Source organism: Balaenoptera borealis, assembly GCF_965194805.1.
Source record: "Balaenoptera borealis genome assembly, chromosome: 1".
NCBI classification, from domain to species: domain Eukaryota; kingdom Metazoa; phylum Chordata; class Mammalia; order Artiodactyla; family Balaenopteridae; genus Balaenoptera; species Balaenoptera borealis.
Window position 1 is genome coordinate 157,064,310 of NC_138860.1, and position 17,164 is coordinate 157,081,473.

The 17,164-nt window shown below is 39.5% G+C and overlaps 1 protein-coding gene across 1 annotated transcript in view; it reads left to right on the forward strand.

The window, feature by feature from the left end:
• The window catches only part of ZSWIM5 (zinc finger SWIM-type containing 5), a 260,279-nt gene that overhangs the window by 221,581 nt on the left and 21,534 nt on the right, over window positions 1–17,164 (forward strand). The window contains exons 5-11 of the mRNA XM_082364339.1: window positions 3,534–3,713; window positions 8,651–8,827; window positions 11,517–11,663; window positions 12,177–12,314; window positions 13,728–13,988; window positions 14,203–14,338; window positions 15,192–15,349. Of these exons, the coding sequence (XP_082220465.1) occupies window positions 3,534–3,713; window positions 8,651–8,827; window positions 11,517–11,663; window positions 12,177–12,314; window positions 13,728–13,988; window positions 14,203–14,338; window positions 15,192–15,349 (1,197 nt within the window). The remainder of the gene's footprint in view (window positions 1–3,533; window positions 3,714–8,650; window positions 8,828–11,516; window positions 11,664–12,176; window positions 12,315–13,727; window positions 13,989–14,202; window positions 14,339–15,191; window positions 15,350–17,164) is intronic.

Genomic DNA, 17,164 nt, shown 5'->3' on the forward strand with positions numbered 1-17,164 from the left:
GCAGCAATCTCTTGAGTTTTTTAAAAAACAAATCCATAATGACTTAATAAAACAGAAAACTCATTTTAAACTTACAGGTGAAAGTACTCACTTTCTAGGGATCCCCTTTTTAATATTTCAGTGCCTAGGAAATAGTAACTCCTTGATGACTGTAGTTAGTTCCCTGTTTTTTTTACCTCTTAAGCCTCTCTCAACCCACCCCAATCTGTTTTCTGTTCCTGTTACCCTATTGATTTTGCCTTTCATAAGGCCAAGTTTAATGGCCTCTCTTTGGTTCTCGTTATACTTATGAAGATTAAATGTGAAAATCTTTTACTTCACTATAAACAAAAAGCACATCTTAAACTGTAAAGTAAATGTTTGTTACTAATATTGACACTCTGCCTCATTAGACATTGGTAATTGGCTTGTGTGTCACTAATTTCTCCTGGTTCTTCCATCTCTCTTATCTTTCTTTCTTAATCTCTTTTGCTTATTCCTCCTTCTCCTCTGCTCACAACTTAAATATTGGTGCTTCCTCAAAATTCTTTTCTTAGCGCTCCTCTTCCCTCATCTTAAATGATGAGGTTTTCTTATCTTTTTTGTTTGTTGGTGGGTGGGACCCTATCCCTACATTAATTTTACAAGAACCAGCAAACAGTGTAACACAGACACCATAGGAAAAGACTACAATGTGAAGAAAAAAATTTTTTTCATGAGGTTTATAGAGGCCTTTAGGATTCTTAAATTCTAAAAGTAGAGAAAGTAACTTTTATGATCTGAATATTTGTGCATCTTTCTTACTGTCACACGGTTAGAAATTTTTTACCTCCTTTACCTCCTATATATTAGGGATTTCCTGCCACCTGGTGTTCAGAAAGGACACTGTAATTGGTAGGAACTCACAGTCCCAATAGTACTAAAAGCTAACATGCTAGATTACAAAAATTTTCTACCAAAAGGAAAAAACATCCAATAGACTAAATATCCAAAGAGACTAAAATGACTCATGAGAACGTATTTGCCTTCGCTTATGTCCTTTCTCCTGTTTGGGTATATACCCTCCCTTGATCTCTCTGCCCAAACCACTCCTATTTATCTCTCGTTCTTCTTTCAAAATGAAGTAATACATGTATACAGGTTAAAATGTCAAAGAGTTCTACAAACTTTTTAATAAAAAACAATATTCCTCTGCCATATTCCTTCACATTGTCAGTTACTACTTCTCAGAAAGAGCAATTTTTAATTCTTTTAGCTGCTTTTTCTAACATGCCTCCACATTTCTAAATAACTGTTCTTTCTTTATTTTTTAATTCTAGGTATTCTCTTTTTACTCCTACAATAAAAGATGAAGATTTACCTCTCTAAGGGTCACACCATTATATTCTTTCCCAAACAGGCTTTCTCATTCTTTTCAATGTGGATAGGCTGAGCATGTTCCACATCTTTAAGTTCTGCTTCCTTTTTGGTTCACAGTTCTGTCTTTAATTTCTTTCTTCTTGCATTTTACTATAAGCAGTCAATAGAAACCAGGCTGCTCCTTCAACACTTTGCTTAGATATTTCCTCAGCTAATTTTATTACTCACAAGTTCTACCTTCCACAAAACACTAGGACATGAACACCATGTCTGGATTATAAGCCTGTCACAGTCTTCTCAGAACCAAGTAGGGAAAGAGGGTTGGATGGTGGGGGTAAGGGTGTCCATTTGTACAATATGTATATTTTTCTTAATCCCTCAGTTTTTCGCATGGAAACCCCACCCTCAGTTGTACACAGTATTCCCAATCCAGAGCCTCTCTGAATCTATCTTTCCAGTGAGTAAAGCTCTGGTTTTCTTCCAGGAGAGAGAATGAACAGGCACTGAGCTACCTTGAATAGAGGAGGAAGTCTGTGATCCTGAGACCTTTGACAAACTTCTAACCTGTTCCACTATTTTTCGGCCCCACCTTCAGCGGGGCTCTGCAGCATGAATCAGTCTGCTGCTGGGCTTTCCTAACTGCTAATGGAGTTTTCAACTTTCTTCTGCTATGTCAGCTATCTCTCATCCACATGCTTTCCAGATTCCAAAATTTTATGACTCTTCTCTTTCATCTCTCCCATTCTCTGTGTCTATGTGAGTTTATGCCTGTTTTTATCCCTCTACTTTCATTTTAGTGAAGTATCAAGAGGGACTGATAATGAGCATATGTATTTAGTTAGCCATTTTTTAACTAGAATTAACTGATGTTTATTCTTCAAGGACAAACTCAAATGTTATAACTTTTCCTGACCCCACCTACAGAGTTAATTGTTCCATCATACATATTGTCACAGCACTTTATATGTGGCTATAATAGCATTTACTATGCTTTAGTATAATTATTTTTTGAGGGACTCCTAACTATAATCCCCTTAAGAACCATCATTATATAATACTATTATATTACATAGTGTAGTTTCTTTTTCATTTTGGATTTGAAAAACTGAATTGAGCCAATAGAAATGAATTTTCATCATCTCTAGTTAGTACCTGAAATTGAGGCTTAAATGGTCTTTTAAAACATTCCTATTTGACTTTGAGGGGCCTTGAAATAGTGTCTGAATATACCGCCGTCTATAGATATAACACCATCCCAAAGGATGTTTAACTTAAGACACTCTGCAGCCAGGCTTATTGTTAACTTGAGATTGAGAATATTTCTGTCTTAGCCACATAGCCAACTTTGAAAATAAGAAGCAGGTTTGCTTGCAAAGAAGGGTGATGTGGTCAAAGAAACAGTACTCATTGGTTATGTGGAATATGTGATATTCTGCTATAGTGACAGAGAAGATCCAAGAATGTGATAGTTTTAAGGCATCACAGCTGATCAACAGTATCAAAATCCAAGTACAAATAAACAATTTTCCCTGGAAAAGGGAAATACTAAATTCCACTCTGTGCCAAATAATATGCTAGGCCCTTTACATTATGATCTCAGTTTTACAGTTGAGGGATTTGAAGCTCAGAAAGTCCAAGGTCAACTAAAATTGAATCCTTTTCTGAGCACCTTCCTTCTTATGCTAAATGCCCTTCCTCTGTGCTATTATTGTACCCTGAATATATCTTTATCTTAACACTTATCGTATTCAAATGACACTGTGTTTACTTATCTATCTCCCCCATTGGACAGCTCCTCAAGGGTAGGAACAGGGTCTTATTCTCCAATACAAGGTCTTGAACAAGAACTCTCTCAATAAATGTTTGTTGGACTGCAGATCTGAGCTCAGAATTCAAGCCCAAATCTGTCTTGTTCATCATCACAGGCATATATCCAGATATCAAGATAGTCGCTCTGCTTTAAGAAACCTTTGGGAAGGAAAAATAAGCATTTCTGAAAACTTTAGCAGATTTGGTTTTTAGGTTGGTTTTTTTTGTTTTTTTTTTTAATTTGGTTTTTTTATATTGAGAAAAGCTGATGTTTTGGAAACTTTTCCTACCAACAAAAAATGGAAGAAAAGAGTAAACTGAAAAATTAAGGCTTAGACATACATCAAAGGAGAGATGTCAAGAATGTGGGTTGTTTTCTTTTCCAGGGGCGTTATGGGTGTGCATCATTTTAAATCCACATTGCAAACTGGAGGAAAAATCCTGTTGGCTGCAGCAACTGCAGAAGTGGAATGACCTGGATGTCTGTCCCCTGGAGGATGGGAACTATGGGCATGAGCTGCCCAACATCACCAACGCGCTTCCCCAGAATGCCAGTCACCGTTCAGGTGAGCCAGATATCATTTTAGCGTCTTCATGCCTGGAACTCCAAAAGGTCAGAGGGTAAAGCCTGAGAACAAAGGTGGCTGGACAACTTTTGGACTGTCAGAATTGTCATCCTAAATAAGAAAAGCCTGTCCTTTTGTTTGTCTTGAAATGCCAAACCTTAAATAAGGGTAAGCTTGTATCTTTGACATTGAGGATGCTGTCCTTTTCCACATCTAGAGTGTCCTTACAGTGTCCAGCATAAATTCCTAGAGCCCTCTTCATGAATCCTCTTTACCCTTCAAGTTTTTCATGACTAATGGATCTTGGCCTCAGTTGGGGTTGGTTTTAGCTCAGAAGACCTACCTCAAGGGAATGATAGAAGACCTGGGAGGAAAAAAAAAAAAAAAAAACTTAAAAAAATGTCCTGACAATTGCCTTTCTTACTTACTTTTCTCTGTTTTCCTCAAATTTTTATACAGCAGATTTCTAGGAGGGGGTCATTGTTCCAAGATATGGCTAGGACTCTTGCTCCATTTTAAGACAAATCCAGTGCAGTGATATTGTACCCTCTGCCTTTTGAGCCCACTGACCAGGTATCACTGGACATCAACATTCACATCAGCTTTAGTTCATCTAACTCAGGCCATTTGCTGTTGGCAATTGATTGCTCTTTAGCCCATGGGGATCCTTTATTGGTAGATTTTATCAGACATTGATTTTACATGTCCTCCCTTTTATTTTAAGTGATAAATCTACTGATATTTTTAACCTCTAGGAGGAAATCACTTAAATTATTGTTATTGCTTGGCCTTCATCTACTGTACCATAATTGATTATCAGTGTATTTAAGGCAACCAAGGTAATGAGAGATGAAAAGCCTACAACTTTGCCACTTGAAGCTACCCTTTGCTGGCATTCATCTAACCTCCACAACACAGGAATCTATCCTTTTAGTATTGACTTTGGTTTGGCATAGAGAGAGTCACATGTGTATAAACACATGCCTCCAGTCTGGCAGTTTCTTCCTTGTCACAGTATACTGGTTATTCGTTGTTACTGGTTCTTATTTGAGGATGTTGTTTCCTCTTAAGTCTTCTCAAGCTGTGGCTGATTTATCTCTCATATCTCTTTACCTTTGGGCCTGATGGAGCAATAGGCATCCTGCTTATTCTTCATTGCCATTTCTACATCATTGTCCTACCCTCCTTCCTAAAATACCCCCCAGCTTTAAAGTCAGTGCTGTTAAAATATGCTGTCTGCTGCCCTCCAGGTTTTGGTCGTTTGACCTCTGGGGCAATCCCCCTCATTCCTTGGAGATTTTTGGTTACTGGCTCACTAACACTACTCTCTGCCTCTACTTCTGTCATGATTCTTGATCATTTAAATAGCCTCATAAATGGTACTTTCAGTATTCTAGTCTTTCAGTTCTTTGACCTCCTCTCTTTTAATAGTCTATCTTCTATCATAACTTAGCTATGCAACCTCAAGATCATACCCTAAAGCTTGTCATTACCAATAACTACACCTTCTTCACAATCGCAATTTCAAGCAGCTCCAATTAGCACCACCAGTCTTACTAGGTTATTTTCTCTGGTATTCCAGTTCCAGTAATTCTTTGACCCACTAGGAATTTTGATCCTATCACTTTTTCATTCTTGTGGTAGCCTCATTTTCCTTCTTATCCCGATTAGATTCCTTGGTGCATCATTATAATCACTACCTTGCATACATACTCAACCCCCTCGTTCCCTTAGTTACACTCACATAGCAAAACCCTAACCTTAGTAGTTCAGTCTAACTTTCTAGTTACTCGGTGCTCACACCCACACAGCTGAACATGGTGGAGAGAAACATGACTATGATAACTGGTCTTATCTTAAGTTTATGACCACTAATCTCAAGTGGGTCCATAGTATTGTTCAGACATCAACTACATTTCCCTAGTCTATGCCTTCTTTCAGTCTTCTAAATTACTATTTCACACCACCTTTTCCTTAAAACTTTCTATACTTTCTCTCCATCCTCACTTTCATCCTGAAGACTTGCTTCCTGTTCACTGAGAATATAGAAGCAAACAGAAGAGAATTTCCAAAACTCTATCACCACATCTGCTTCTGTCTATACCCATCTACTCTGCCTCTTCTGCTGTTTTTGTTTGTGCTTCTGTCTAAGCCCAAACCCTCCACTTGTTCTTGAGATCTTATTCCTTTTATCTAGGACATCACCCCAGGAATTATCTCTACTCTCTCCTGCATCACAGATTTTTGTGGATTATTCCTCTGAGTATACAAGCACATTGTTTTATCTTTCATCCCAAAACAAAACAAAGCAAAAAACATTCTTGTTGACCCCACATGACTCTCTGTCTACCACGTTGTTTCTCTGAGGTAGTAGAAATAAGTGGTAGAATTAAGAAAAATGCTCAAAAGAATATTATATATTTATCTTCTCTACTTCTTCTGCTCTTATTCTGTCTTCAACTCACTCCAGTCAGGCTTTCATCCCTTCAGTACTGAAACATCTCTTGTACTGGTCACTAACGCTGACCATTGCTAAATCTAGTTCTCAGTCAGAATCTTACTTGACCTATCAGCAGTATTTGTCACAATCAATCACTCTCTCCTTCAAACACCTTATTTCCAAGACACTGCCCTCTTGGTTCTCCTCTTCATTGGCCCCTCCTTCTCAGTCTCCTTTACTGTCTCCCCGCCACTTCCCAACCTAAAATGCTAGAGTACCCAGGGCTCAGTTATCAAATCACTTCTCTTTCTATATTTACTCCCCTGGTAATTGCATTGTTTTAATAATCATCTATATACTAACAACATCCAGATTTATATCTCTTGCCCAGACTTTTCCTCTCAACTCCAGACTTACATGTTCATCTACCTTTTTGATGTTTCCTCTTAGATATTAATAGGATCTCAGTAGGATTTCTTACCCCTCTAGCCCCACCCAAACCTGCTCCTCCTGCAGTCTTCCCTGTCTCTATATATGACAAGTCTATCTTAAAAACCTTGGAGTCATCCTTGATTCTTCTCTTTCTCATCCCAGATCTAATCCATGAGCAAATCCTATTACCTTTACCTTCAGAATATATCCAGGGTTCATTTGCTGTCATCACCTCCACTGCTTATTACTCTGAACAGATTACCACCATCTTTCACAAATTATTGCAGTGGCCTCCTAACTGCTTCCATCGTAAAGTCTGTTCTCAATACTGCTGCCAGTTGTCCTTTCAAAATGCAAATCAGATCATATACCTTCAATGGCTCAAAGACCTCCAGTGGCTTCTCATCTTTGCCTCATGGCCCAGAAGGCCCTCCATGGTCTGGTTTCCTAGTACCTCTCTGACCTCATCTCCTATGACTTTCCTGCTTATTTACTCCATTCTAGGTACACTGGCTTCCTCACTACCCTCAAACACTCCAAATATGTTCCCACCAATAGCACTTACTGTTCCTTTTGCCCAGGATGCTCTTCCCTTAGTTATATCTGAGGCTTGCTCTTCAGTTCCTTCAGGTCTCTGTTCAAATGTTACCTTATTAAAAACCATGCTATATAAAACAATAACCCCCACTCAATACCAGCTTGCCTTTCTCCCTAACTTTGCTTTAGTCTCCTCCTTAGCACTCATAACCATCTTATATATTTACTATACTATACATTCATTTAACTGTCTCTCCCCATTTGAATATAAAGGTCCATGAAGCCAAGGACTTCTTATATCCTCAATACCTAGAACAGTACCTGCCATGTAGTAGGCAGTCATTATTTGCTGACTTCATGAAATACAAAACATATTGGGAGCCTAATCCCCACTGTGGGCTGAGCAGACCCATGGTAGATTCTCAGTTTAGCAGGAGAGGGGCTCCGACTGCAGCCAGTAGAAGGGTCATTGTGCTTCAACTGAGGGGTGACATGAAGGAGGAGCAATTTCAGTAAATATTGTCAGTGCTATTCTGATTTAATCCTCTGAGCCTGCACTCTAAGGAATATACCAGTTTCTGAAGAGATGACCAGATTCCAAGGACTTTTGCTTAGTAGATGAATATGTTCATTTCTTTCATGTTCAGTCTGAATCCTCTGACTTTCCCTCCCAATATTTTTGCACAGGCTCAGTAGATGCACAACTCATTTGGGCATCTCTGGAAATATCTGTATTTCAGTTCTTGATCCCAAAATAGTTTCAACTGTTCTTAGTCTGGCAGAGAGTCAGTTAAATGATTGTTTATGTTTTTATTTCCTTAAATGTCACTTCCATGAGTCCTTCTATATCCACATTTTATGATTGTATCTTCCATCTGGTCTTCCTACACACCACCCTGAAGAATTGAGCTTACTTTGTCTGCTGTTTCCCTGCAGCCCTTTTCCTGAAGCGAGATGGCATGGTAGGACTCCAGTGAGAAAACAATTTAGTCTTTTGTCAGCATCAGTTTTTCTTATTGGAGAACAAGGTTGTAAGCTTGCAGACACTAGTGTGATAAAGATACCAGAATACACAGGGCTTCAGCTCTTTTTCAGCTTTTATATCAATGTCACAGAAGTACTTAGTCTGATGTGGGTCATGCTGTAAAAGAAACAGGTTATGGGTTGGCCAGGGATATTACCTAGCTGCTTCTCTGTTCCTCTGGCTTCTACAGAAGCAGTTTGTATCCTCATAATTGAGCAGCTGAGCACCACTGTCCCTCCTCTCTTTCATGTGGCTCTGGGTCCTAGGAGAAATTGGTCTTCAGCCATAGATCTATGTAGAAAGGTTCTTCCCATAGAGGGCACAGACACACGAAAAGCTATCCAGTAAAGAAGCAACACAACGAACACCCAGACAGATGGCAGAGTGACTGCTGTCACTAACTATACACTATTCTTCTGCCATTCCTCCCAGCCTGAAGAAGACACAGGAGCTAGAGCTTCAGATTACCCATCATTGAACTGCTGCATTTCTTTCTTTCCCCAGATTCTTTATCCAGACCAAGACGGACAGTGTTCACTAGAGCCATCGAGGGCCGTGAATTGCATTGGCAGGACAGCCACTTACAGCGAATAATCAGCAGTGATGTATATATAGCTCCTGCCTGCCAGCAGGAAAGTGAGAGACTACTCTTTAATTCCCAAGGCCAGCCACTGTGGCTTGGTAAGTGTACCTGTCCTACTCTCACAATTTCAGAGCCCACTCTCACCTTATGCCAAGCCTGAGTGAGCCATCTGCATAGGTACCAGCAACACAACTACACTTTGGACAGTCTTCATACAGATCTTCTGGGGCCTTGACTAGGGCCTCAGGGTATTTATGTGTAGCCTGGGAGATTTGCATATGTACAAATGAGGTACAGTAACCTCAAATAGAGGGATTTATATTGTTTCCTAAGTTTGGGGAGGGGAAAGGAGTTAGTAAATCTGAACGAGTACTAACAAAATCATTAGACATTAGTTCACAAGCTCTCTTAATCAGCAGTTACCGAGCAACATTGTAATCTACCCTGAAATTACATATTTTGCTGAAAAGGCATGAACTTTGAAACTTAAATTACTCTGTACTAGTAGCTAAGGCACTATCTGCATTTGTCACCAAGCTGTCTTCCTTTCCTCATTCCTTCCGTCATCATAACAGGATAGAGCTGTTCCATTGTGAGTTTAAACCCTCCTCTAGCCTCTGTCAATCTATTCTTGACTTTATTATAGAATGCCCATTCCAAACTAGACACTTTTTAAAAATACACATTTTCTGAGTCTTACGACAATAGCGTACATTTTTATTATCATCTCCCAATTCCCTACCTCCATCCCTCACCCCATATCTTTGTCTTTCACAAGATCTTGCTGAATCCACCTGAAATTCCCTTTGATTATATTTCTTCTTCTCTGATCTAACACTTCTAAAACATATATATAACTAGCATGAGAAAAAATATAACCTCATTAATAAACAAAGATACAAATCAAAACAACACTGAATTATCATGTTTCGATTGTCAAATAGTCAGAAATTTTAAAATAAAGATAATTAGGGGGACTTCCCTGGTGGCACAGTGGTTAAGAATCCACCTGCCAATGCAGGAGACACGGGTTCGATCCCTGGTCCAAGAAGATCCCACATGCCGTGGAGCAACTAAGCCTGTGCACCACAACTACTGAGCCTGCGCTCTAGAGCCTGCGAGCCACAAGTACTGAGCCCGCATGCTGCAACTACTGAAGCCCATGCGTCTAGAGCCTGTGCTCCGCAAAAAGAGAAGCCACCACAATGAGAAGTCCGCGCACCGCAATGAAGAGTAGCCCCCGCTCACCACAACTAGAGAAAGCCCGCGCGCAGCAACAAAGACCCAACGCAGCCAAAACTAAATAATAAATAAATAAATAAAATTTAAAAAAAAAAGTTAATTAGGTTTTGGTAGAGGAGGGGTTACATGTAGGAGAGGTAATCTCATATACTACTAGTAGGAATGTAAATGCTTACAACATTTCAACAACATTTATCAAAAGCCTTTAAAATACATTCATAGCCCTTGATCCAGGAATTCTACCTCTAGGAGTTTATCCTGAGCTATAATTAACTAAGAATATGCATAAAGTTATGGGGTTTATTAGAGCATGGATGTATAATGTACAGATGAGAAAAACTGGAAGCAATCTAAATGTCCAACAATAGGGGATTGATTGACTTAATGGATAGTGTGCATATTCAGTGGAATGATATGTAATCATTTTTAATGTTATAGAAGTATATTTAATGATATGGCAAAATATTTACAATACGTTATTAAGTGGAAAAACCTAGTTACAAAACAATAATTAAAATATCCCATTTTTATTAAAATTAAATAGAAAAGTCTGGATATATATTTTTTTCATAAAATGAAATATGAAACTAGAAATAATGGTTATCTCCAATCTTTATTTTCTATTTTGTTTATCTGTATTTTCAAATTTTCTATAATTATTTGTATAATTTTTAATGTTATCTTAAAAGAAATCACAAAATAAACCATAAAACTCATTATAATCACTTCCCCATTTATAAGCCTTTGGTAGTCATTTGTTATACCTAAGGTAAATCCAAACTCCTTAGTATGGCATCCAAAGCTCTTAACATCCCAGACTCTACCTTTCCAGGCTATCTCTAGCCACATAACCTAACTCTACACAGAGCTATTTGCCATACTCTGAAGATGTTATCTAGAATACTTTTTATGCTTTTACTTATATGCCTCTGTTTATATGTTATATATAAAGGCAACCAGGAATGCCTTTCCCTGCTTGTCTACATATTTAAAATATTACTTGCCCTACAAAGGATATAGCTCAAATATTATTTTCTTTCTGTGTATATTTCTATCATGTCATTTCTTTTCAACTGTTTTATAATGATCTGTTTATGTATCATTTGTGAGCACTTTGAGGAAAGTGACCATTTCTTATTCATCTTTGTAGTTGCTTTGCCCAGCATGCTACCTGGCATTTAATAGGTTCTCAGGAAGCATAGGATTAATAAACAAATGAGGCCTTTCCCTCTATAAAGGCAGTTTGTTGCTACATTGCATTCCTGTAGTACATGTTCACAAAGAGGTACAACATTTTATTATCCTAGTTCTTTGCCCCTTTCTACACCAAACCACTACACTGAGGCTGCAGGGTATCTCCTTGGAGGTAGTACGTGTGACTTATTCAACTTTCTATCCCTAAAAGATAAAATACAATTTCTGGTACACAGTAGATGTCAGGTTGAATTTGAGGAACTGAACTGAGTACAGTCTCCCTTTGTCAAGCATGAATTTTCCTGATTTGAAAACTTAACTCAATCAAAATATTTTCTTCTCATCTGGTAGAGCATGTGCCTACAGCCTGTGCTCGGGTTGATGCCCTGCGTTCCCATGGTTACCCAAAAGAGGCCCTCAGACTCACAGTGGCCATTATCAATACTCTGAGGTTGCAGCAGCAACGGCAGCTGGAAATCTACAAGCATCAGAAGAAAGGTATAGTGATCAAGAGCCATCTTAACTCCTTAGGCTGAGGCTGATGAGGATCCTCAGGGGCTGCAAGGCCTAGTACTTAATTTTCATTAAGTTTCCTGGTGTTACAGGGGCTAGGGGATTCTAGGTCATTCTCCTTGCTGTGTGGAGCGCCTCACTTTACCTCTGTGAATATCAGTTTTCTTATCTGTAAAATGGGAATAATAATGCTGGCCTGCCTCTCTCACAAGACAGTTGAATCCACTAAGATCTGGTATGAGAAGATCTGTAAAGCTGTATCTACATATGTGTGCTGTCAGGAGGCAGCCTAAATGCATACCACATGGCCTCAGAGCTGGCTGATGAGCTTGTAACCAGTCTCATCAACCCAAAGCAAGACAGTGAGGGAAGCTTTACTTTGAGTTTCAGGGCCGGTGTCTGAAAGAGACTGGTGAAGAGACTAATGGAGAGACCAGGCAGGGACAGAGAGCAGTGTGTCTCTATCACTCTCTGAAACCTTGACCTGCTTGTTTCCAGAACTGTTGCAGAGAGGAACCACAACGATCACAAACCTAGAAGGCTGGGTGGGCCACCCCCTGGATCCCATTGGCTGCCTGTTTCTCACTTTGACTGAGGCCTGCCGCCTGAATGATGATGGCTATCTGGAAGTGTCAGGTACAGGGGTCAGCCCAAGGCAAGCCGAAACTGCCCTTGGGAGCTCTCTTCTCCTCCATGACAGAGGCTGTTTTACCCCTCTTGCAGCCTTTTGGTCTCTTCTCCAAACTGGACCTCCCCTGAGAGGTTTTCTTGGGATTGCTCTCTTTCCCACCTTCCTTTCCCACTCTGTGGACTGGCCCTGTCCTACTCACCCATTTTACTGTGCCAGCCTCAGTCTTCCTTTGCTCCTCTCACTTCCCTACTGTGTGAATGCCTAAAGAGTAATCCAAGGGGAATAAGAAGGGATAGGGGGATTTGAGGAGTCAGAGGCCAAGTAGTCCTCAGAGTCTGGAAGGGGGAAAAAACTTCCATCAGCAGTGTGTGTATACCTTGTGTAATACTCTCATGTTCCCCTTGAACATTCTCCTTTATGGTGGTTTTGTACCAAATTTACAAAACAGAAATAAAAGGGAAGTAATTTAATAAAGTCTCAAAGTAGCAAGGACTTGAGACAGAACTGATTCTTCTTTCCTTTATGCTATCACTGTATTGTATACATACATCTATTACGGTATTTAGCACACTGCATTACAATTTGTTTACAAGTAAGTATCTCTTACTAGACTGTCAGGTCCCTGAAAGCAGAAATTACGACTTATCATTGTGATCCTAGCACTTAGGGCAATAACTCCCATTTAATAGTCTTCCATAAATATTTACCAGATGGAGGAAGGGGAAAGGAAAGAAATTAAGACTCTGGCTTTTAAACCTGTGCTCTCCTCCTGAAACTTTGAACCCAAAGGTGGAACATATAAAGTAATAATAACATAAAAGTTGCAAATGTCACGAAAGTAATAGTTTAACTGGATGGATTTGGATTTCTGTGGGTAGAGATACAAGAGGTGGCCCCAGTGCAAGGTAGCGGCTACCCTAACTTCTCTCTGATCGCCTGAAAAAGGACTCATCATCTTTGGTCTGTTTCATCTGCAAAATGACACTTACATCTTGAAAACCTGAAGTTGTACTTGGGGTTTATTTACCATAGACATACACTTAGCTCCTTCCACATACCAGGCCCTGGAGATGCCTCAGGCAGTAAGATAAAGTCTCTTTCCTTTAAGGTTCTTACATTCTAGTGAAGAGACAGACACAAAAATAGATAATTATAGTATTACATAACATTCTAGCAAAAGATTAGTATGATTGTATTCTTCCCCAGCTGGCCTAACCAGATAATGCATTAGGAAGGAGTTAGGAATCTTTGTAACCCTGTATAACCTTTTCTCAGTATATTTGTCTTACTGTTCTGGTGTTTGACTCAGCTTCCCTGTGTTAGCTCTTGACCAAGCTGTATTCCAAAGTGTGGGGGGAAGAGAGGCAGAAAAATCCATGGGGCCTGACCTACCGAATCCGGTGCCCTGTCGTCCTCAGATATGAATGAAAGCAGAGCCCCTGTGTACCAGCATGTGCCTGTGGCTGCAGGCTGCCCAGACAGCAGTGAGTCCTACCTGTCATTGGCCATGGAAGTTGCTCTGATGGGGATGGGTCAACAGAGGGTGATGCCTGAAGGCCTCTACGCACAGGACAAGGTGTGCCGTAATGAGGAGCAGCTCCTGAGTCGACTCCAGGAGCTGCAGCTTGATGATGAGCTAGTGCAAACACTGCAGAAGCAGTGCATCTTACTCCTGGAAGGTAAGTAGAGAAGGGGCTATTGTCACCGAGTCTTAGGCCTGTGACTCTGGGTTCCCCTCTCTAACAGAGCACAGGTACAGCAACATTTTTGACGTTAAAGTGTAGTGAAGGTTCTTATGGCTAGCAAACACATGTGGGATCCTAAGGCTCAAGTCCAGGCAGACAAATACAAGCATACAGATAAATAACTGGCTGGCTTATCTTCTTCCTGCAGGAGGCCCCTTCAGCGGTCTGGGAGAAGTCATCCACCGAGAGAGTGTTCCCATGCATACCTTTGCCAAGTATTTGTTCTCAGCTCTACTGCCTCATGATCCAGACCTGTCCTATAAATTAGCCTTACGTGCCATGAGGTGGGTAGCCCTTTCCTAGCCCAAATGCCTCCACTAAACCAGAAGTCTCAGATGTTCTTTTTCTTTGTTTGTCTCACTTTCTTCTCTTTCACTCTTTCTCTATTCTATTGGACCTGCCATCAGCCTGCCCTAAAATGATTCAGATATTTTCATATGATCTACGATTCTTATCTGGGATGCCTTGCTGGTGACGCACTTGCTCCCTGGCTGCATTCTCAGTGAACTGTCTGAGGAAGTCTCTGAATTTTTAACAGATATGGAGTACCCAAGGCCTGAGTCTCTTTGTTCTGGGGCCAGTTTGGCAGCTTCACAAGGGGTTTGAGCCTTTTCATACCTAACTGAGAAATGGTTCCCAGGCTTAGGTCACCAGATACATCTGGGGAAGTAGAAGTAAGTCTTTCTATATCAAGACTTGAGAACAATGAGCTATGGGCATCCTGTTTCCAAACTAGAATAGGATCCTTGGTTCAGGCAGGTGGACCTCTAGGATGCAGCAGAACATACAGAAGAAGAATTTTAGTTAGGCTATAAGGCTGAGAAAGCTCCTCAGCTCGACCAAAAAGGACTGCTGAGGATTACTTGGCATATATTTCTTATGCTTTTAAAAATAATCTTATGGTTTTTGAACTGTCTTTCAAATCCATTTGCAGTAAGAAACTATTCAGCTTGAGTTCTACAAGTGCCCAGGCTCTCACCTCATATAAAGTACGGTACCATAGGTTTTAAAACCTTCAAAGTTCTTCATTAACCCTTTCCTGCCCAATTCCTCCCCAGCAAAGAACAAGCTGCTCTAAGGTGGCTCCAAATGGCAAGGGTCTGGGTGATAGCTTATGACTCTCCCTGGGTCTTCTAGGTTACCTGTTCTAGAAAACTCAACTTCTGCAGGCGACACTTCCCACCCTCACCATATGGTATCTGTGGTGCCCAGCCGTTACCCTCGCTGGTTCACGCTTGGACACTTGGAATCACAGCAGTGTGAACTGGCCTCCACCATGCTGACTGCTGCCAAAGGTGAGCATAGAAAGACCTAAGGCTCCAGCACCCCCAGTATGCCTGCCCAGTCATGGCCTATCAAAGGCTTAGCCTGCTGTCTCCTGAAGAAGAGAAGCTATCTGTCCTCCCCTGAGCACTTATAGTGATAGGGAGCCTCACTTTGATTACTGCTATTAGAATGAACACCTGAGTCCAAGCCAAAGTTTTGCTGTAGTTACTAATTGTAGGACTCTGAGTACAGAGAATGAGATCATCTTTAAGGTAACTTCTAAATCTAACCTTCCATATGATAAAGTCACTTTACCTTTCTAAGCCTCTGGTTTAAAAATCTATAAAATTGGGATCATTGTCAATGACCTGTCAGCTTCCCAGGGCCATTGGAAGATCTACTGAAGTGATGGAGCTCCAGATCTCTTTACAGATACGAGAGTTTATGATTTTTCTAGGGCCCCTGGTCAAAAGATAGGCAGTCCAGAGTGACTCAGGCTTTTAAGCTCACATACTCCATGTTAGTTATGTAGGTTTTATCACAAAGAGAAGTGAAAATAAGCCCCTGAGAAGTTATAATAAAATACTAGCTACCATGGACTATGAATATTTTTCCAATATCAGGAAACTACATGAATTTTTAAAAGCACTTTTTAAATTTAAAATTACTTTATGTTGTGTCTTCTTATTGCAAAAAAAATGCATGCTCATTGTAGAAAAGATAAAAGATACAGATAAATCAATATAAAAATGATCAAAAAACCAATACAAAAATTGAACAAAATATGATCAGGCAGTTTACAGAAAAGAAGATACAGATGACTTTTAAACAATTAAAATGCCTGGCCTCACTTGAGAAATACAAATTAAAATTACCCTGAGATAACATTTTTCACAAATCTTATTGGCAAAAGTAATAAATTTGACAATAGTCATCCATATCGGAAGTGGGGGTGGCAGTGGCCTGGCATGGAGATTCCAAGCAGGATAAGGATGACTGCAAATCCAGGATGCTCAATGACCTCAAGCACAAGAAATATGGAGAAAATTATACCAAGGCACATCATAATCAAATTGCTTAAAACCAGTGATAAAAGGGAAAATCTTACTTAAAAGCAACTAGAGGGAAAAAATACACATTACATAAAAAGGACAAAAGATAAGTATGAGAGCAGGTTTCTCATTAGAGGCAGTGTAAGCCAGAAGACAGCGGAGAAAAATCTTTAAAATACTTTTAAAAAAAACTTTTGACCTAGAATTCTATACCAGTGAAAATATCTTTCAAAAACAAAGGTGAAATAAAAATCTTTTCCAGACAACCACAGTTGAATTAGAAATCAATAATAAAAAGATATATGGAAAATCCACTGAAGTTTTGGAAATTAAACCACACACTTCCATATAACTCACTGGACAAAGGGAAAATAACACTAGAAAATATTTTAAACTGAATGAAAAAGCACAACATATAAAAATTTGTGGATTGGATCTAAAGCTTTACTTAGCAGGAAATTTTTAGCACTTAATACCTATATTTGAAAAGAAGAAAGTTTTCAAATCAGTGATCTCAGATTCTGCCTTAAGAAGCCAGAAAAGGAAGAGCAAATGAAACCTAAAGTAAGCAAAAGAAAGGAAATAATAGAGATCAGAACAGAAATCAATGAAATAAACTATAGAAAAACAGATAAAATCAATGAGACAAAAAGCTGTTTCTTTGAAAAGATAAATAAAATTGAAATCTTTGTCCAGACTGATCAAGAAAAAATGAGAAGACAAAAATTACCAATATCAAGAATGGGAAAAGTGATGTCACAACAAATTCTAAAGGCATTAAAATGATAATAA